At 34.5% G+C, this 22,466-nt stretch overlaps 2 protein-coding genes across 7 annotated transcripts in view; one reads left to right on the forward strand and one right to left on the reverse strand.

The window, feature by feature from the left end:
- RPS3A (ribosomal protein S3A) overlaps positions 1–22,466 on the reverse strand; it is a 1,130,248-nt gene that overhangs the window by 270,021 nt on the left and 837,761 nt on the right. The window lies entirely within an intron of this gene.
- Positions 1–22,466, forward strand: part of LRBA (LPS responsive beige-like anchor protein) — a 758,453-nt gene that overhangs the window by 190,423 nt on the left and 545,564 nt on the right. For all 4 annotated transcript variants that reach the window (XM_050791167.1, XM_050791166.1, XM_050791168.1 and 1 more), the window contains 3 exons: positions 2,618–2,696; positions 4,557–4,690; positions 11,810–11,871. In XM_050791167.1, the coding sequence (XP_050647124.1) occupies positions 2,618–2,696; positions 4,557–4,690; positions 11,810–11,871 (275 nt within the window). The remainder of the gene's footprint in view (positions 1–2,617; positions 2,697–4,556; positions 4,691–11,809; positions 11,872–22,466) is intronic.

Here is a 22,466-nt window from a genome sequence, read left to right on the forward strand (position 1 = left end):
AATACAAAAATAGCATTATTTTTATGATGAAATGTGAGTTGATATATATGCTTTTAAAAATTGTCACAATGGGCTGGTCATGGTGGCTCACGCCTATAACCTTGGCACTTTGGGAGGCCAAGGCTGAAGGATTGCTTGAGACCAGAGAAGGATTGTTCGAGACCAGCCTGGGCAACATAATGAGACTGTCTCTACAAAAAAAAAAAAAAAAATAGGAAATAGACGGGTGTGGTGGTATGCACCTATATTTCCAGCTACTTGGGAGGCTGAGGCAGGAAGATGGCTTGAGTCCAGGAGTTGAAGGCTGCAGTGAGCTCTGATCACACCAATGCACTCCAGCCTGGGTGAGAGAGAGTAAGACTCTGTCTCAAAAAAAGAAAAATAAAAAATAATTGTCAGCATGATGAAGTGTGTGCTTTAGCTTCATTTTTAAAGGAATCCTATGCGTCCTGACCACCAGTCACTTGGTTAGAGTTTTTAGGTACAGTTAGATCTCAGCTGAACAGGATGGTGAGGAAGGTAGGACTGTAAGCAATACAAAGCTTCCAGTATAAAGGAAAGTCAACTTTGATTATCAAGGGAATGGGAAAGGAAGTATGTTGTGGAAAAGAAAGATTGACTATAGTTAAGTTCATTTTGTACTAGGAATGTGCTCTCTCTAAGAGGTGGGCTCAGTAATCATCCAGAGGTTAATTGTGGAAGATTGCTGCATTGCCCGCTTTCCAAAAGGAACCACGCTTGTTGGGGGGTAAAATTGTCTAGATTTTTGGATCCTTGGATTTGACTGAGACCTGGTAATCAGAACTGAGGGTTGTTGATCAAGTGCTGCCTAAAAACCAAGCATGTTTCAGGAAAGCTCAAAATTGCCTCAGGTCCTTGCTGTTTTTTAATCAGTTAAATCCACAAAACCTCTGATTAGGTCCTGGCTATGCTTATCTGTATCCAGAATTAACTTTATTTGCCTTACCAAAAAGAGCACATTGAATCAGCATGCCTAGATACAATTGAAGTGAGCCTGAGGAAGTTCTGGGAGTGGTGTGAAGCAGAGGGAAGTGTTGTGTGTGTTGTGTTGTATTGTTATTGTATTGTATTGTATTGTATTGTATTGTATTGTATTGTATTGTATTGTATTGTATTGTATTGTATTTTAAGACAGGGTCTTGCTTTGTCACCCAGGCTGGAGTACAGTAGTGCAATCTCAGCACACTTCAAGCTCTGCCCTCTAGGCTCTAGTGATCCTGTCACCTCAGCTTCCCAAGTAGCTGGGACCACAGGCACACACAACCATGCCTGGCTACTTTTTTGTATTTTTAGTAGAGACAGGACCTCGCCATGTTTCCCAGGCTAATCTTGAACTCCTGAGCTCAAGCAGTCCTCCTGTCTTGGCCTCCCAAAGTGTTGAGATTACTGGCATGAGCCACTGCACCTGGCCAAAAATGGCAATTCCTTTTTTTTTTTTTTTTTTGAGACAGAGTCTCACTTTCTCACCCAGGATGGAATACAAGCGTGTTTGATCAGTGGGAGCCCCTTCAAGCTGGCTTCAGTGTCCTTGTGACATAACCTGTTATTCCTTGGACATATCCTATCATTCCTTGCTTTCTACACAGCATAACTAGATGTTTCAAACTCATTTGGTGCTTTTCTTCCACAGATCTCAAATCAGCCATTTCTTTCTTTTAGTGGAGTATAGTATTAAGAAACCAAGATCTGGACACCAAGTGTTAAGATGTTGCTGCTTCCATGTCCTCTTAGTGGACAGAGCTAGAGGCGGTGTGTGTGTTTGTGTGTGTGTGTGTTTGTATATAAAAGTCTACAAAAATGTATACTGTCATTCACATATTATTACCATCTCTCTATTGCAACCATGATTTCACATAGATATGAATTCTACAATTCTTAGTTTTCTTTTTTCCTTGAATTCCCTCCTCACACTGGCTCCAGTAACTTTCTTTGGGCCAACACAACCTCCAGCCTGATGCAGATGCTTTCCTTGATGTGTTTCTAATAACTTTTGGACTGAAAGATTCAACAAAGTTTGGGAAAGAGGGCCCTTATTCTCTTTAAAGCATAGTATTTTTATATTTGCAGCATAATGAGAAAATAACTGATAATAGTTGTGATACAAGATTACAGATTCTCAGAGGTCTAGGCTTCTAACCCTGATTACATTTATTGCTGCAATTTAGTCCTTCAGTAGTGATTTGATAACTGAATAAGGATAGTTTTCATGGTAATGGAGGTTTAAAGCTAAATTTAGAATGTAGGTGTTTCTGTGTTGTTGCTATATTAAAAAATACTTTTACTTGTAACTTTCTGTTGACACTTGGTGTTGAATAGAAGGAATTGTGAACTTTATTTAGGGAGTCAGGATTTACTTTTCTCTTGCTTTTTCAGCTCACAGATAGAAAGATTGTTCTGGCATGATAATTGAGCTCGTAGCTGAGGTTTATATATGAAAGGATTTAGTTGTTAATTGTTAGATTTTAATGTTATCCAAATAGTAATGGACATAAAAATACATTATAATGCTTTTATTGACTGGTATAATGACATTCTTATTTAAATCTTCATACCTAAAAGCAGAAAATTCCTATAGATGGTTATTTTTCTTTTATAGGCAGTAGATCATCTAATGCAAAATTGCCCTCGGTTCCAACAGTTGATTCAGTTTCACAAGACCCGGTTTCAAATATGAGGTATTTAAGCTACTAACTTGAATATTGTGATTTATACCTTTTGATGACTTTTTAAGCTATCTAGGTTTATTTTACTTCATTTCATTTCATTTCTTTCTTTCAACATATATGACATTTAGAGGCTTGGGAACATTTTAGAAGTTCATTTTCGTTTGAAAGATTATAAGATGTACAAGTCATTTCATGATGTACAAGTCACTTCATGAGAAGTGACTATTTGTGTTAAAAAATAATTGCTGCATGCATAACAAATATTTACATAAGCTTATGACTTATGTTTCAAATGATTGCAAATTGAAAGTATGGAATTTGTTGTTTCTCCTCTATAAAATGCTGATGTAGGCCGGGCGCGGTGGCTCACTCCTGTAATTCCAGCACTTTGAGAGGCTGAGGCAGGCGGATTACTTGAGGTCAGGAATTCAAGACCAGCCTGGTCAACGTGGTGAAAACCCATCTCTACTAAACATATATTTAAAAAGTAGCCAGGTGTGGTGGTGAGCACCTGTAGTCCCAGCTACTCGGGAGGCTGAGGCAGGAGAATCACTTGAACCCGGGAGGCAGAGGTTGCAGTGAGCCGAGATCATGCCACTGCACTCCAATCTGGGAGACAGAGAGAGACTCCATCTCAAAAAAAAAAAAAAAAAAAAAAATACTGATATAAGTGGTAGCCAACCAGCCAAAGCCACAATGATACTGAATTATAGATAGATTTTTATTGTCACTCACCTTGTTTAATTGGGTTTCACAGTTTAATTTCGAATGCTATGAGTGTATTTTCCACCACTAGAGTCTTAGTGGCCAGAGTCCTTGATTTTCTTTACCACAATTGGGAAATCCATTAGACACTACAAATGTAGGTACTTGAGTGCTTCGAGTGTGGCTAGTATTTACGATACTATTCAGGGATAACAAGTTCTATGAGTTGTGTAGAAGAAAATAGTATTTAGAGTAGTGCCTGTGAGGAGATGGTTATTCACAGCAAAATTTATATATGTTTGTGTTGATAGTTTCAGTAGCAACTGCTTTCTTGGTAGTATGAATAGGAGGTACTCCTAGTGTGAATAGTAGATAACTAGTGGCTCTTTATGTATATGTTTAAATTGTAAGTTAGAAACTGAAGCTGTGGATATCTGTGAATTTTCTGAAATGCTGTGGACCTTAAAAAAAAGTCATTAAATGTATCTGTGTATGTATATATGAATACATGTATATATAATCACAAATATATATTAATATATTTTATGTATTTATGGCACATTTACAACTATCTCAGTTTATTAATAAATATAACTATCAACAAAATGATAGTTTTGTTATAATTTGCCTTTAAAGTATATTATTTTCAGGAGAAAAATAATTCACATTGCATTAGAAAGGAATTATTGACTTCAATAAAAAAAAACTGCTTTTTATAATTTATAAGCACTCAACATCTGTTGAGTCTGTACTATATGCTGTAACTGTGAATTTTAAAATGAAGTCATGGTTCTTGAACTCAGTGGGCTAATGGTTTAGTGGTAAATAGAAAAATTTGTTGAAGACTTGATGAGAATTTATTTAGATTATGATGGACCTAAAAACAAACTGCTCTTAACTGGCCAGGTGAGACTCCTAGTAAGTACTGATGCTTGGAGTGGTTGTTAACCAGGATGTTTGTTGGAGATAGTAGGGGCAAGCTAGATCAGATAAAAACGAATATTTTTGGCAGAAGGACTGCTATACATAGCAGTAATGTCTCTTTAGGTGATTTTTAATTTTTTTATATAATTATATATATATGGAAACACATCTTTATTTTCGAAACTAGAAAATTGATACAATCTGTTGAATAGTTCAAGTAACTTAATGTCTTTTCATAAGCATTACAGAGAGGCTTGAACATGCTTTGGAAAAGGCAGCTCCTCTCCTTCGTGAGATTTTTGTGGATTTTGCACCTTTTCTTTCTCGGACACTTTTGGGTAGCCATGGACAAGAACTACTTATAGAAGGAACAAGTAAGTGATTTTTCTTTATTTTATTTGTATGCATTTATATTTCAGGATTAAAAACTTACATGGATGATGAGATAACATGGAGTTTCATTGTTTAAGTGTTGTCAGCCTTTGACAAGGTTTCTCATAGTCTGTATCTTTTGAAGAATGTGTCACATGTCTATTATGTTGTAATCTTCAAGATTTTTATCAGTGATTTGGATGAAGCATAGAATTATGTGTTGAACCAAAGAACTAAGACTTTTTTTTTGATACATTAAAATTAACTTTGAGAGCAACGAATTGGAGAGACTAGTGTCACAGGATTTTACTTGAACTTAGATCCATATGAACAACAATGTATTGCCACATAAATAAGGAATACATTGTTATTAGTAGAATAATGTTTTACAAATAGAGGTAACAGCATTGTACTCTATACTGCTTACATCATTCATAGATTACTGGGTCTCTTCTAGGTAATGTACTTTGAGATTGTCAAACTAGATAGCATGCTGTGGTAGGTTACTGAGGGGATTGGAAACCATGCTATTTATGGAGTGAATGAGGAATAATGAGACCTTTCTTTTTTGTTTGTTTGTTTGTTTGTTTGTGGCACATGGGGCATTGCCATGTAGTGAGTCCCTTCGAATATTGGAGAGAGAGACTTAACCAAGTGAAAGTAGATTTACCGTAAATTTCCTCAGAAAGCAGATAGCAGTTCAATAGAGGATAATTTGTTAAATAATGAGTTTAAGAGTTTAACAGACTGACTTCAAAATACCAATCTTCATCTTCGTACCTAGGATTTAAGTAGTTTAAGATACCTATATTTGTTTAAGATACCTATATTTGAGTTAAGATACCTGTATATAGTTTCAGATATCTATATTTGAGTATTAACTGTGCAATATGAGCACTTTGACCCTTACAGTATCAGTGGGTAAGTATGAAGCTTTAGCTAGGAATTTCATCTCTTCTATAGATGTAAATGGAGTTGGTGATGAGTGATATTTTTATGCAGTGAAAAAGTAACAATGAATTTATTTGAAAAAGAAAGTTCAGACTTTAGAAGTACTTAAGTTTGGAATAGCAATTTCCTTAGATCTATTGAAGGATATAATTTATTTAGCTATGAACCATTTGATGAAGAAATAAATGACTTTTACTTATGAAATAATATAATTTGGGAAGAATTGAATTTTAAAAATTGAAGAGTCTATATTTCAGGGCTTTTCCCTAATTTATAGTTTCATATATGAAACTTTTTTTTTAAAAGTGGTGTAACAACTTATGAACTATGTGTAATTTTATTACAGTGAGTAAGATGTGTGTATTAAATACAGCTTCTCAGTATTGCAAGATATTGTTGCTTATTGGTCTTTGAATTTTATAACAGATAAGATAGAATCATATTAAATACCCAGAAGAATTAAGAATGAACACTTCTATATTCCCGAACAAAATTTAATTTAGAATCATTTTTTACCAGTAAATTTTGGTAAAACTGTAAGAAGGAAGAAGGTGTACTATTGCTCATGTATAAACTTGAGCAGTGCATATTCATTGGATTATGTTCATAAAAATAGCAAACAAATCTGAAAGTTCTTATGTGACTTACGTATTTTATGTTGTAAGGAATGTTTTGGATTGTGGTTTCATGTACTGTAAAACAGAAAGGATTTAAAAAGAGGTGATTGTGCCATAGTACTGTACAAGCAGCGTAATACTGTACAGAAAGCATTAATATAAATGGCAGGAGACTTTGGTTTTCATTCTGTCCTTGCCAGTGACTAGCTGTGTGACCAAACATTACAGAGCTTCTTAATCTTTAAAAAATATTCTTACGAGTTTTTTAGTTATAAAAATATTTTAATGAAAATTTCGAATTTTCACAAAGTAGGAAGTACAGTATCTATTAACTTATTATCAGCTGTCCAAACCATATTCATTTTTCCATAATTATTTGATATCTCTATTCCCTTTATTTTGCTTTAGTATTTAAAACTATCTTAGATGTTATGTCATTCAACCCTTGAATACTTAATAGCATGTAAAAAAAGATGTTTTCTTACATAATCACAATGCTGTTATTACACCTAATAATAGTAACAATAGTTTCTTAATGTCCTCTAATACCCAGCCCATATTTATCTTTAAGAAAATATATATATGTGTATATATACACACATATATACACATATATACATACACATATGTATATGTGTGTATACATATACTTTTTTTTTTTTTTTTTTAAGACAGAGTCTCACTGTGCCGCCCAGGCTGGAGTGCAGTGGTGTGATCTTGGCTCACTGCAACCTCTGCCTCCCGAGTTCAAGCGATTCTTGTGCCTCAGCCTCCCTAGTAGCAGGGACTACTGGCATATGCCACGAGACTGGCTAAATTTTGTATATTTTGTAGAGATGGTGTTTTGCCACATTGCCCAGGCTGGTCTCAAACTCCTGAGCCCAAGCAATCCTCCGGCCTTGCCTCCCAAAGTGCTGGGATTACAGGCTTGAGCCACCGCGACTGGCCATATGCCCTGTATATTTTGAAGACTTAAAGTTAAAGCTAAAAGTTAAATTAGGTGTAATATTTCATATTACATCATGCCTGGAATCTCCTGTAACCTGATTGTCTCAATTGTAGTGATGTTAATTAACCCTCTTTTTCAAGGAGTTATAACCCTTTGTAAGGATTAATTTTTCTAAAGAGACTTTCCAAAGGACAAAGAGAACACAAGCTTGAAAATTTTAAATTATGTCTTACAATTATTATATGTGAGTTCACTGGATCCTTTTATAAATATGATTAATTATAGAGTCTTAGTGATCTTATTTTTTCTGTATCTTGAAACATTTTGCTATTTCACTATTACACATCAGCTATTCTTTGCTGTGGACTAAAATTAAAAAAAACAAGAAACCCACGAAGTACTGGAATTGCGCATGGAGTGATGACGGAAAAAAAATAATTACTCTTGTTTATTACCCTCTGTCGTTGTATTGCTTTACCCAAAGTTTGGCATTGTGTTTTTTTTTTGAGGCAGAGTCTCACTCCTACGCCCAGACTGGAGCACTACAGCCTTGTCTTCCTGGGCTCAGGTGATCATCCCACCTCAGCCTCTCAAGTAGTTGGGACTACAGGTGCATGTCACCATGCCCGTCTAATTTTTAAAAAATTTTATTTATTTATTTATAGAGGTGGGTTTTGCTGCATTGCCCAGGCTGTTCTTGAACTTCTGGCCTTAAGTGATCCACCTGCTTCGGCCTCCCAAGATGTTGGGATTACAGGCATGAGCCACTGCACTCTGCCTGTGCTGTGTTTTAAGAAAGTATAAACTTGCAGTCTCAATGGGGCCAAAACTTTTTTTGGGGTAGGCAAAAAATATCTTCGATATTACAATGGCTTGTGACCCTCCAAAGGGTTACAGTATCTCTGTACAGCATATGAACATGTTATTTAGCAGGAAGGACTTCATCGTGCTAAATTTGTGTGATAATTTGAGACAAGAACCTGGGCCATCCCATTTTTCTAAAAAGACATGTTCTTCTGTCTTGTGGGATGATTATATACCACAGTTTACTTGATACAGTTTCTAAGTAGATAAATGCTAAAGGCAGGTGTGCATATAATGATGACTAGAAGGAAAAGTTTATATGGAAATAAAAAATTCAGTGGATTGATTATTCTAAATGTTTGTAAATCTGAACAAGAAAATATTTTGCAAGTCTCAAGCAAAGAAGATGTCTGTCCTCTCTTTAACAAAAGTTTTAGTCATCCAATTTTTCCAAAATGTTGGATTTGATGATATAAATTCAGGAAGGGAAACTAGAATTTATGATAAGCTAGAGCCTATTAAACATGTATTTGAAATTTGGACTTAGTATTTACAAGACGGATGTGTTTCAGATTCATGATCAGCATTTAGTTTTATCTAAAAGATAATGCTCATTTGGAGTATATGTATATATCTTCAAAACCAGGAAAATATGGAGTAAAACTTCTTGAGTTTATTATCCTTAAATTCTTATTAAAATTTCTCATGTTTATTACTATCCTATTTTAAAAAATAAGATGACTTAAATATAAAAAACAAGAGGATTCTTATATTCCAGATAGTAAATAGTCATGACTGCGTTTTCAGGGTATACTTGAGGATTTAGATAGATCGATGGGTTTAGATGGCACTGGCTTACTATCTGGTAAGTCATTTGATCCTTTCACTGAAGTGATATATCTGGGTGAGTCTCCACTGAAGAAATTGCAGTGGTCTTGGATCATAAAATCCCAGATTAGTGCAGGTATAAAACTCTTGACTTGGCATCCCGAGTTTGTCCTTTTAAAAAGACTAACATTTTCTATCTTTGAAAAGCCAACCAAAAAATAATCAAACCAAACCCTATTATTCTACTATTCTACTGAGAGTTTTAGAGAGGTCAGATTGTGAGCTGGTTCAAATCTGTAAGCTTGCAGTACTTCGTTTCTTTTGATTGAGACAGTAATAGGGTGTGTGTGTTTGTGGGTGTATAAAATGAAAATGATAGTTCTGGCAGTAACTTACAACTTGACCTTAGGGTTTTAGGACTTTCCTTTGGGTAGTTCTTAGAGTATGACTGAATCTGAAGAGAGATCTACAGGTTTATTATTTGTTTTTTCGCACATGTGAAGAGCGTCATCCACTGGCAAAAATTTAGGTCAAAAATAGAAGTGACGTAATTCTACATTTTGATGTTAAGTTCCTTGGGGTTATCCTCTATTTCTTTGCTCCCAATGTTATTTTTGTGTTTACAGTACCAGTGTCCTTTAGACAGGGAGCTTAAGGTCTGTTATCAGGTTTCTCTTGTCTTCTGAAGCCTTTACTCATTCAGAATTGAACATACTCTCCACCCTGCCCCGCAATACATCTTCCACCACTCTCTTCCAAATTAATTGTTCAAACCAAACTATGAAATGTTATTTGGCCTTTTACTAGCTTGGTCAGTGAATACATTTTTTCCTGAATATTCATATCCAACTAGAAAGTAGCTGTCAACCTTCTTCTGGTTTGTTAGCCTTTATTATTAGAAAATAAGACTGAAATAAATAAATAGAAATGTGTATGTATAACATTTTTCTTAAGAATATAGGTATATGGGCTGGGTATGGTGGCTCACGCCTGTAATCCCAGCACTTTGGGAGGCCAAGGTGGGCGAATCACCTTAGGTCAGGAGTTTGAGACCAGCCTGGCCAACATGGTGAAACGCCGTCTCTACTAAAACTACAGAAATTAGCCGGGCATGGTGGTGGGCACCTGTAATCCCAGCTACTTGGGTGCTGAGGCACGAGAACTGGTTGAACCTGGGAGGTGGAGGTTGTGGTGAGCCAAGATCGTGCCATTGTATTCCAGCCTGGGTGACAGAGCGAGACAACGTCTCAAAAAAAAAAAAAAAAAAAAAAAAAAAAATATATATATATATATATATATATATATATGTATACACACACACAGACACACATATGTATACATATATGTGTATGTATGAAATATGGTAAGTGTGGTGAGAGGGACAAAGGAGCACCTATAAATCTTCCTAATTTTGGATAGCTCAAGGTCTTTTTTAAAAAATTACTGTTTTTCATTATCTGGATAGATATATAATAAAAGGGCCCATCGGGGCCCAATGGCAGGAATTCTAGTTTTTGTAGAATAAAGCAATAAGGATTGATGACCTAATAATAGAAAGATCCGAATTTACTTTCTGGAAATAATGGGCTTTGAAGTTGCAGCAAAACTGAACTTCTTTTATTATCTGGGTTAAATTTAAGGAAAAGTGGCAAGGTTTCGGACCAGCAGAGGGCTACACCTGCAGTAAGAGATGGAGTATTGCTTGCCTTTTTTTTCGTCCTTGACAGCATTAGCCTGAGGAGCCATGTTCATCTTAGCCCTACAGATATCACACTGTAGTTAATAACTTGCTTCCTAATACAATATAGAGACATTCTATAGCTAATTTTCTTGCCAGTGCTGACACTGTTACCATCATTGCTATGTTACATATTCTTTCAGACATTGAGAAAAATGGTTCTAACATTTTTTAAAAAGTGAAAGGGGTGAAAAGCCCTTTTAACTTCAATGCTATTATAAGGCTAAAAAATGCCAACATGTGCTATCATTAGGTTGGAAGCATTAGTATTTAAACAGGGAAGGAGAAAGAACTAAAGAGAAAGATAAAGGGAATGGATAGGGTACCTGGAAGAGTTTTCATTGGGAGAAAAAAGAAGGTAATAGGGTGTTTAAGAGCCATCAGGAATTATTTTTAGATGTTATGCTCTGGAACCTAAGCCTGTGTTTGCCTAGAAAAATGTAGAATAAAAAAATTGTGATTTTTCTGATTATTAGTAATGCAATTTAATAATTTAGTCCCTTTAATTATTGGCATTGCTTTTTAAAAGATACTAATTATACAACATTCTTTGAATGAACTACTTTATATTTTATTGGTAATTAAAACCAAAGACTTACTTTAGATAGGTATTAGTTCTATAAAATATCCTTTCTAAAGATATTTTTGGCGAACCAAAATGAAACATAAAAGTAAATGAATTAATTTATAAGAAATCAAGAATATATAACAGACAACGGGTTGCATTTCTGTTAAGGTTTAGTGTGAGGTCAGAGGTCAAGGTACTAATAAGAGTGTTTGGGATGTCTGCTGCCATGAAACAAAATGGAAACTTGATTGATAGCTAGAGGGTTGAAGGGAGAGAGTGTGGTGGAGAAAGCAAAGGTCAGGGAGCCATTTCCCTTCTCTGCATGTATAACGATCAACTCTCTCCAAAACAAAATGTAGATGATATTGATCAATATGGCATATGTTGTGCACATTTCTATGAGTATTGTGAAACGTCATTATATATGAAGTTGTAACAAATGTTTTAGTATTTTGAAAGCTGAAATGGAATACTTCACAAAAATTGGTGGTAGTTTTGAAGCCAGCTTTAAACTAACTATAGTGTACCTTATTTAATCATGTAATTAAATGTGTACCATTACTAGTTTGAAAAAATAATTTGAAAAAACAGTTTGTATGAAATTTTAACAAATCCTTATTTGTTTTCTTTATAACTTTTTTTTTTTTTTAATTCTCTTTGAAATAGGTCTGGTTTGCATGAAGTCTAGCAGTTCAGTTGTGGAATTGGTTATGCTACTGTGTTCTCAGGTGAGTGGCAAGAATAAATATTGAATTAAAAGTAGATTCTCATATGAATTTGTTTTCATGGGGGATTTTATATTTGCATTACTGAAATTTTTGCTATAATACAATTGTGAGTTTGCTGTTTTAAAATAATTTTAGTTGTATTGCAAAAAGATTGCTTCTTATTTTTGATACTTGCAGATAAGTTTGAAGCAAGTATGAGAGGAAGTGAGAAACAAAAGTTTTTAGAGTCACTTTAAAACTGTCCAGATCAAATGATCATGATAATTTCTTTGCTGTATGTATTAAGGTTATAAAAACAGATTTATTTCTATATCTTGCGGAGTGCCATGCTGACTCCACTGGGAATCATGGGTTTACTTCCCTTTTGTGCAGAGGTTATAAAATGAGCGATAAATGATTTTGAATCCTTGTCATTGGTAATTATTTTTGACATGCACAGTAGATTTGGGAAAACATTAACAAAAAAGTGGCAGCTATCATAATAAGATGTAGAAAATAAATTCCTAAAAGCAAAATTACTTTCGGTGTTCCAAAACCTTGTACCTCATGTGGTAAAGTTTAATGATTTTTAAAAAAAACTTATGTAAAAATCATGTATCCTGCGAGGTTTTCTTTTCTGTTTTGCAATTAAACAGATGAATGTTTTTATTGAGTTTTCTTTGTAGTCTTTTAAAGTGATATCTTGCTGGTAGTAAATTCCCCCACTTAAAACTTTAAAATAGCCTTTTTTAATAGGAAAGGTATTGGTCTAGAGGTCAAGGGTTTTGACCCATTTCAAAACCTTTGACCTTCATTTACAACTCTCATGGTTTACTTGCCTAACGAATAAGGATAATGCAAAATTAATGTTTCTTTGCATCGATTTATTTGTTTTAGTGCCTATATGCCAAATTTATTTAGACTGTGCTGATGGACATTTCATGAATATAAATTAAAGAATCATAGAAGGTGTGAAAAATCAATACTATGCATTGTCAATAAGGTGCAATAAGAGCAATTACTTCTAGAGATTACACCTAATGGATTTTTGTAATGAACTTGTGAGGAGTAGTTACTTAGTAGGCTTATTATTCTTAGATTTAGTGAGAATCATGTTTCTATAATTTAATCATCTCATTTAGAAAACTCTATTTCTTCAAAAGCTGACTAGATAAAATTTCTCATTAAGTCATCTGATTAGAAATAATTGTTTCTTTCTTGGATAGAACTTGCCATATAGCAGTCTTATGTCTACATGAAACTGCCCACACTTTAAAAGGGCACTCACTTTTGGTTTTGGATGTTTCCTTACAAGAAAACAAATTTATTGTTCATAGTGATATAATTGTTTCATAGGTGAATTTTGACAGTGAAGTTTTGCTTTCTAGTTTAGAAGAACTGAATGTATTTTTGGTACATGGACGCTATTTCCAATATAGTATATTTCATATTTTAATGTTAGGAGCTGCAAAGATAAAGAATGACATGTTTTAATATACCTATTTATCATGTATGTCACAGTACTGTTTAATACTAATGCAATCAAATGGGTTATGAAGATCATGTAGTAGAGTAAGTTTCAAAAGTCAGAAATTGTCAAAGTTTTTGTGTGAATAAAATACATTATTGGGTATTTGAAGTCCTTAACATTTTTTGTGAGTTCTTCAAAAGTTCCATGGCATCTCTACAAGATGTAGCACAGTGTGAAAAATGATGTGAAAAATGAAGCTAGAATTAGCTCCAGATGTATACAGATTGTTCCGGGGTGATAATTACATTTTTCACTTTGAATTTTCCTAATTCAAAGAGGTCAACTTGGCAATCACAAAAGTGATTTATTTTGTTAAGAAGTGAACTGTCTTTTTCTACATGAAAGCTTAAGAGATATGAAATTGAATTTCAAGTCGACATTTTACAGATCCTGGGTGGGGATGGCTTGAGTTTGATTGATAATTTTTTTTGGTCTGAGATAGGGTGGGAAGCAAAAGCTACCATCTTGCTAAAATTTTAATTAATTTTTTAAGAGGAGATGGAGAGGATTGAGTGCCAAAGATCGAAAGATCAGGTCAAAAACTACTTTTTAATCACATAAATAATGGGATATGCTTATGAACTTAACATCTGCAAATTTGATTTAGAACTTTACAAATTAGTTGGTGTTAATTTCATGACAATCAGCCATCCTCTGATTATTTTTCTTGAATTCATTCAAAACTTATATTCTTTTTGTGTTATTTTTAATAGGGTGTTTCACTACATTTTATTGTAAAAGAGAATTTAGAGCCTAAATTTAAGAAATGAGGAAATGATCACATTTGGTTAGCTGACAATAAAACCAAACAGATCACTATATATTTTTTTCGACTTAGATTGTAGTTTTCAATGTCCACTCATTCACTGGTAGTTGATTAGGCACCATTTCATATTTTAGTCTATCGAAATGTTAATATTTTTTAGGCAAAATGTTATTAATTAAAGTTGGAAACCTCTCATAATACTGAGCATTATATTTTTGAGTATAATTAATATATGAGGTTTGTAAAATTAGATTTATTCATCTGTTGAATCCCACGTAAAGTAATTCAAGAATGACTGAAGTTCCAAATATCAATTTAAATCCTCTTTATTTCTTAAAATAAAACTGCTTACATTCTTCAGGAAACTGTATGTTCTCTGATGCAGACACACAAAATTGAACAAGTTCTCAACTGTGTTTCAGGTGGTTTTTCACAAGCCTGCAACTTATTTGTGTGCCAAATTTGTTGTATATGTGTATAAACCTGTTTTAAATATATATGAATTTAAAGAAAATGTTAAATAAGTGTTTCAAGTAATATTACTCCAGCATTATATAAAGTGTTTGTATCTTGTTCATTTGACATTAATATCATTTTTGAAAGACTTGACGTTGCATTCAAGGCCACTTTATAAAAGCGTTGCGTTGCTTGTCCTAATTCAGTCTGACATACATTCCAATAACACTACCTCCCTTCTTGGGTTTAAAGCTAAATTTATGACTGTGCATTGTGAAGTGCATCATTTAAAAATGGTTTCAACCCAAAACATCTAATAAATAAATAATGTGTATGGCTACTCAGTAGTAGACTTTGTAGACTAGAAATCATTCCATCGGATACTCAACAGTCCACTATCGGAGAGGGCTGTCAGATAAATCTTGTGGTAGCTGCATTCATGTCCTGTAAATCACATATTATTGTCTGAGCGTTCTGCCAGGTCATCTATTCTTTTCCCATTTATCAGAAATGCATACAGTATATAGAAAAACTAGAAGCACCATATAGTCTAGACTGGCATCCTGTCTGAGTAATTAATTAGCAGCAAAGGTTAATTTAAAATTCTATTTTAGTCTGATTATTCTTTAAAAAATTTTTCAACAAAATATGTAGATTGTTGCTGTTTTGGGAAATATTTTTTTTACATGAAGGTAATGATGTAAGGTTTGGTCATTTTTGACTTGTGTTTCTTTCTGTACCTCTGAATTATTTTAAAATTATAATAATTTATAATAAGAATGAGATAGTTCTTTTCTTATTATTTTATGTCAGTTTTATGTTTGAAATTTTTTTCCTTAATCTTTAGTAAAATGTTTATTTTTTGTTCTTCTATACTTTTCTCTAATCCCAAGTTTCTTCTCCATTTTGAGTGTATTTTTTCTGAATATATGATACTAATATTCTTTTTTATAGTTATGATGATTTTGTAGATGAATATTTTCAGTATGAGAAGATTATTAAAACACTTCTCTTCCACCATCCCCAAAAAACTCAAACCAGCTCTATACATGGCACAAAAGGGTCCTTTACCGTTAGGCCTCTCTTAATGCCTGTACCTCATTTCTTACCACTTATTCTCAAGCCATGCTGAACTATTTAAAGATAGCCAAATATGCCCTTATATTTCTGTGTCTTGGTACATGCTTTTTCTTTCCCTAAACTGCCCCTCTTTCTAACTTGGTGATTTTTGTTAGCTGTTGCTTATCATTCAGCGCTCAGCTTAATTATCTCATTCTCTGAGGATCATATCTATAGTTGGTATCTTTTTGTCTTAATTTTAGCACCCATTATAGAATTTACCACAAATTGTAAGTATAAATATGCTAATTGGTTTACTTGTTTATTGTTAGTATACTTCTTTGTTTTCTAGACTCTTATGAATGTAACAGTTATTTACGCCTTGTCCATTAATGTATTTCTGGTACCTAGCACATTATGGCTTAGTGAATATTTATGGAAAAAATGAATCAGTTAGCTAGCTCCTAGATAAATTACATTCTCTTCTGGAAAGATTTCCTTTAATCCTCTCTTACCTACAACTGTATGCCTAAATGAGGTATTGTGCAGAACACTTACCCATACTATCTTAATTTCATTCTGTATTTAAGTTGCCTGTTATTTTCCTTTCTCTTCTATGTAGACCGCAAATTTCTTGAAGACAAGCACTGTGTTTTTTTTTTTTTCTGTTGTATCCCCAGCATCCAGTATAGTACTGTTCAACCATATAAATGTTTATATACTTGTATAATTGATAAATCAATGGTAACATAGATCATAAGTCACCATATTTTGAAGTTTGCCTTTTGGTCTTTTTCATTAGGAAATATCCCCATACTTTCCTATATTAATTAGTTGTTATATTAAATCTTCATTTTCATTAAGACAACTGATTTTATCATTACCAAATAGTGTAGTTGTGTTCATTTATGAGCAGGGCCTTTGGTTTTTCATTTTCTTTTGACTTAATCAAATTCACCTCATTTTTTTTTTTTTTTTTTTAAAGACAGGGTCTTGCTCTGTTGCCCAGGCTGGAGTTCAGTGGTGCAATCATGGTCCACTGCATTCGACCTCCCAGGCTCAGGTGATCCTCCTGCTTCAGCCTCCCAAGTAGCTGGGACTACAGGCACATGCCAGTACACATGGCTGATTTTTTGATTTTTTTTGTAGAGATAGGGTCTCCTTATGTTTGTCAGCCTGGACCTCTTTTTTTCTTTCTTTTTTTTTTTTTGTTTGAGACAGAGTTTCGCTCTTGTCGGAGTGCAATGGCATGGTCTTGGCTCACTGCAACCTCTGCCTCCTGGGTTCAAGCTGTTTTCCTGCCTCAGTCATCTGAGTAGTTGGGATTACAGATGCCCGCCACCACACCTGGCTAATTTTGTATTTTTAATAGAGACGGGGTTTCACCATGTTGGCCAGGCTGGTCTTGAACTCCTGACCTCAGGTGATTCACCTGCCTTGGCCTCCCAAAGTGTTGGGATCACAGGCATAAGCCACTGTGCCCGGCCCTAAGCCTAGACCTCTTTTTTAAAAAAACACTTTAGCCCAGGTGGGAGGATTGCTTGAGGCCAGGAGTTCAGTACCAGCCTGGGCAACATAGCAAGACCCTATCTCTACCAAAAAGAAAAACATTTAACCAAACTTGGTAGCATGTACCTGTAGACCTAGCTACCCTGGATGCTGAAGCAGGAGGATCGCTTGAGCCCAAAGGTTCGAGGTTGTAGTGAGCTAGGATTGCATTGGTGTACTCCAGTCTGAGTGACAGAGGAAGACCCCGTCTCAAAAAAATAAAGCAAAGTGAAAAACCTCAACTTTATTGAGGTATAATATATATACAGTAAATACCCACACATTTTAAGTGTATTGTTCAGTGAATTTTGATATATACCCAACCATTTTAATCCTTATATTTCCCTGTGCCTCTTTTTGATCAATCTCCACCTCTGTCACCTCAAGTTGCCAGTGATTTGATTTCTGTTACTGTGAATTAGTTTTACTTACTGCTGAACTTCATATAAATAGAAATTTATTTCTTTTAAGTGGAGTGCTTAGCTATTCATAGTGTGCTGTGTTTAGGGTACACTTCAACCTTTTTTTTTGTTTTGTTTTTAAACTAAAATTTACCATCTGGTATTAAGAAAATGATGTATTTATTTCAAAGAAATAATTGAGCTAATGACATAAAGGATCATTTTTTTGCCAACCAAAAAATAGGAATTTTGCCTATGCGTTGCTTAATCAAAATAGAAATAAGCCTTTTTAACTTCATTATGCATTTCTTTCACCTATAAGGAAATCCTATGATACGAAGTTTTGTATAGCAGTTTGATGAGGCCATTATTCTGTACATTTAGAATTTTCAGTTTTTTGGTCAATCAGGTTCAGTTCAAATGCTGTCTTTTCTACAGAGCTTTGTGTGAATATATCTGCCTTGCCCCAAGCCCTTTTCTTTATGTCTGCCTTTCATTTATTTAGCAAACATGTATCATACGCTTTTAAGACAAGCCTCTTCTTTTAAGGAAACAATCATCTATTATTCTTTAAACAGTAGAAGAGACAATTAGTGAGAGAGACAAATAATTGTAATATAAGATAATAATTTTAAACAGACATTAACAATTTTCCTTGGTTGGAATTGTGGTAGCCATGTGCTTGTTTGATCAACTCTGTCTGACTTTTTCAATACAGCAAATTCCAAAGTGAGTACCTTGTGGTGATAATAGTAGATGTTTTGCCCAGTGTGGTGGTTTGCAACTGTAATCCCCGCTACTGGGGCTGAAGCATAGAATTGCTTGAGGCTAGGAGTTTGAGATCAGCCTGGGCAACAACATGAGCAGACCCAGTCTCAAAAGAAATTGTTCTGTGAAAAAAGTATACAGTGTTAAATAAGTTTGGAAAATGTTGGTTTCAATACATTTTAATTTCAATTTCAAAAAGGAATTTTTAATTCATTTTTGATGTGTTTGTAACTTATCCTTAGAATGTAGTTATAAAAATTAGTGGATATAAATTGATTGTCCCTGAGCTTTGTTATTGTTACTACCTATGACCTTTTGATTGCAGATGGAATGAGAATCAATAGGGTAGGCTTCTAATACACTCATATCGTTTTGCTTTAGAGCTGCTGTGAATGCTTTGTTCTTATAATGTACAAAGCCTAAGAGAGTAGGTATTCTTTGCTGAAATGCTCAGAGTTCATTTCATGTGCAGTAAAAACAGTTGACCTTAAAAGAAGGAAAAGTAGACTTGTAAGGATTGGATAGGAAGTCTATGGTAGTTGGAGAGGTTAGGTGAAGATTCAGGCTGTATAAATTGTTCATGAAAAACTTAGATGCATTAACAATTTTAAAGTATTTAAAATCAGCTCAATAACTGTACTTTATGCTGATGTGGCAAACATTTATGTTTTATTGATTGAAAATTTTATAACAGATAACTTTCTATTATAAGGTAGAAACATTTGTCTTGAAGCAATAGCAAAAATGTTAATACAAAATAAATTGGAGTAAAGTACTTTATTTTTCTTTTCAAAAATAAGATAGGTTGATGGGTTGGTGAGCATTAATTGATCTTTATTTGAGTTTCCATAATATTGATTTAAAGTGTTGTTACAACCAAAGAAAAACATAATTTAACTTTAGATTCAGGATTTGACCTGAAACACAGGCGTCCTATGGATTCACCAGCACACTAGGATTTAGAAAACACAACCTTTGAGGTAAATTTTGTGGAACTGGCAGTACACCCTGTGGCTTGGCAGTCTAGTCAGAAGGATGATACCATGCTGACTCTATAACTAGATCTTTGAACATTATTCTCAAGGGTGGTAAGTGAAAAACAAAGTAATATCAACTGGCACTTAATTCTGCAAGTTCCCTGCTGATTGGGGTATTCAGTGAAATGGAACTCTTCCTGACAGGAAGTCAGCCTATGAGTGTGGAGACATCTGAAAATAAAATGTGTTTTAATTTGGCATCCTACTGTTTTACAACTAGTCTTTTAAATTTGGGATTAAGAAGAGAGTTAGGAAAAGGGAGAAATACACAAATGAGAATATTCTGAGCATAACATTTTTCTTTGGTTTTAATGTAATTAAGAATACAGATCAGGTCTCTGTTTCTCAGCTATCATTGCTAGTTTTACTTAGTACTTTTTTTTCTATTCTAATCAATCTACTGAAGTTAAGGAATTACAGAAAGGCTAGGTTAAAAGTGTCAATTTTGAGATTGCCTTTGTTTAATACCAAACTCTCTGATAACTTTTAGAAGTTTTAGCTATATTCTCATACTATATAGTTTTTCATAAATAGTATATAATTTAATGGATTTTAGTCAGAGTAGTCAGAGTTAATATTAGGCATTCCAGCTTCTCAGGATCTAGATTTAAATTTTGCTGTATGTTTATGGTATTTGCAGTGTTTAACTCAGTGCTGTAATAAAATTATTATTTAGTACTTTACATATCTTGACATACATAATAGGACATAGTATAATTTAGGAGGGAACGAATATTATATGAGTAATTGCACAAACATCCCATCTATTGTACATTTTTTAGTCAGTCACCTGTTTTTTTTTTTCAAACTGTTATTTTATAACCTGAAAATTTAGAAGTATATATACAGTTTTAGCAAAATCTTGAACTTTGATTTAGGCCTGAATGAAAGACTTGAACTTTGATTTAGGCCTGAATGAAGGAATCGGAATCTTGATGCAATTTATTTGCTTTTCTAGTACTGAATTCCTCAGCTGTTTGAGGTGCTCTTGTTTCTGTCATGGGTCATAAATGGAAGAAGGAAAAAGATGCCTTAGGTGGGTTTTTAAGAAAAGGCTGAGGCTAGGAAAATACTGTGATGATAGATTTTGAATATATATATATATATTTTTTGAGACAAAGTCTCACTCTGTCGCCTAGGCTGGAGTGCAGTGGCGCGATCTCAGCTCACTGCAATCTCTGCCTCCCAGGTTCAAGTGATTCTCCTGCCTCAGCCTTCTGAATAGCTGGGATTACAGGCCACCACCAGGAGTCTTGAACTCCTGACCTCAGTTGATTTGCCTGCCTCTTAGATTTTGAATTTTAGTAAACGTCTGGCTCATTTTTGTATTTTAGTGGAGATGGGGTTTCACCATGTTGGCCAGGCTAGTCTCGAACTCTTGACCTCAGGTGATCCACTGGCCTCAGCCTCCCAATGTGCTGGGATTACAGGCTTGAGCCACTGTGCCTGACCTATATTTTGAATTTTTTTTTTTTTTTGAGATGAAGTCTCACTCTGTTGCCCAGGCTGGAGTGCAATGGCACGATCTCTGCTCACTGCAACCTCTGCCTCCCAGGTTCAAGCGATTCTCCAACCTCAGCTTCCCAAGTAGCTGGGATTAACAGACACCCGCCATCATGCCCTTCTAATTTTTGTATTTTTGTAGAAATGGGGTTTTACCATGTTGGCCAGGATGGTCTTGAACTCCTGACCTCAGGTGATTTGCCTGCCTCTTAGATTTTGAATTTTAATAAACGTTTTTTATTCTATTACTTATTAACTTTGTAACCTTGGCAAATTACTTTCCTTTCTTGAGTCTCACTTTCTTATTAAGTGAAATGGGTATATTAAGTTCTAATTAGCTCCAGGCATGGTGGCTCATGCCCATAATACCAGCACTTTGGGAGGTGGAGGTGGATGGATCACCTGAGGCCAGGAGTTTGAGACCAGCCTGGCCAACATGGCGAAACCCTATCTCTACTAAAAATATCAAAAAAATCCACAAAAAACAAAAATGCCAGGTGTGGTGGTGTGTGCCTGGAGTCCTAACTACTTGGGAGGCTGAGGCATAAGAATTGCTTGAACCTGAGAGACAGAGGTTGCAGTGAGCCAAGACCATGCCACTGAGCTCCAGCCTGGGTGACAGAATGAGACTGTGTCTCAAAACACCACCACCACCAACAAAAAGATTTAATCAGACACTGTTGGTGGAAATCTAAATTAGTACAACCACTACGTAGAATGGTTTGGAGGTTCCTCAGAAAACTGAAAATAGAGCTACCATATGATCCAGCAATCTGACTGCTTGGTATATATCCAAAAGAAAGGAGATCAGCGTATTGAAGAGATATTTGCGCTTCCGTGTTTGTTGCAGCACTGTTCACAATAGGCAAAATTTGGAAGCAACAATTTAACTCATAGAGATAGAGAGTAGAGAAGGATGGTTACCAGAGGCTGGGAAAGGTAGTGGGAGGATGGAGGAGAGGTGGGGATGGCTAATGGTATAAAGAAAATAGTAGTATTTGATAGCACAAGAGTGTGACTATAGTCAATTATAATTCAATTGTATATTTTTCCAACAATGAAAAGAGTATAATTAGATTGTTTATAACACAAAGGATAAATGCTTGAGGGGATGGATACCCCATTTTACAGGATGTGATTATTAAGCATTGCATGCTGTATCAAAACATCTCATGTACCCCATAAATATATACTCCTATGTACCCAGAAAGATTAAAAAGAAAAAAACAAAGTATTGAGATAGAAGATGCTAGGAAGTTTTTAGCTAGTAAAAGGTGGTAAACAAAATTAAACGTAACATATTCTTTGTTATAAATTTAATGTTTAAATTAATACTTCTATATCTCATGTGTTAAAAATTACATTCTTACAATGCACGTTTAATTCTAAAGCTACTTTCTCAAAACAATTTTAAAAAAGGATCTTATTAGGCAGTGCATGTAAAACTATGCAGTACTGTTTACAGAGCAAAGTAGGTTGTGAATTAAAGTTACTGAATTCTGAATCAGTGTTTTTTTTTGTTTTTTGGTTTTTTTTTTTTTTTGAGA

The sequence above is a fragment of the Macaca thibetana genome, chromosome 5, assembly GCF_024542745.1.
Source record: "Macaca thibetana thibetana isolate TM-01 chromosome 5, ASM2454274v1, whole genome shotgun sequence".
Classification (NCBI taxonomy): Eukaryota; Metazoa; Chordata; class Mammalia; order Primates; family Cercopithecidae; genus Macaca; species Macaca thibetana.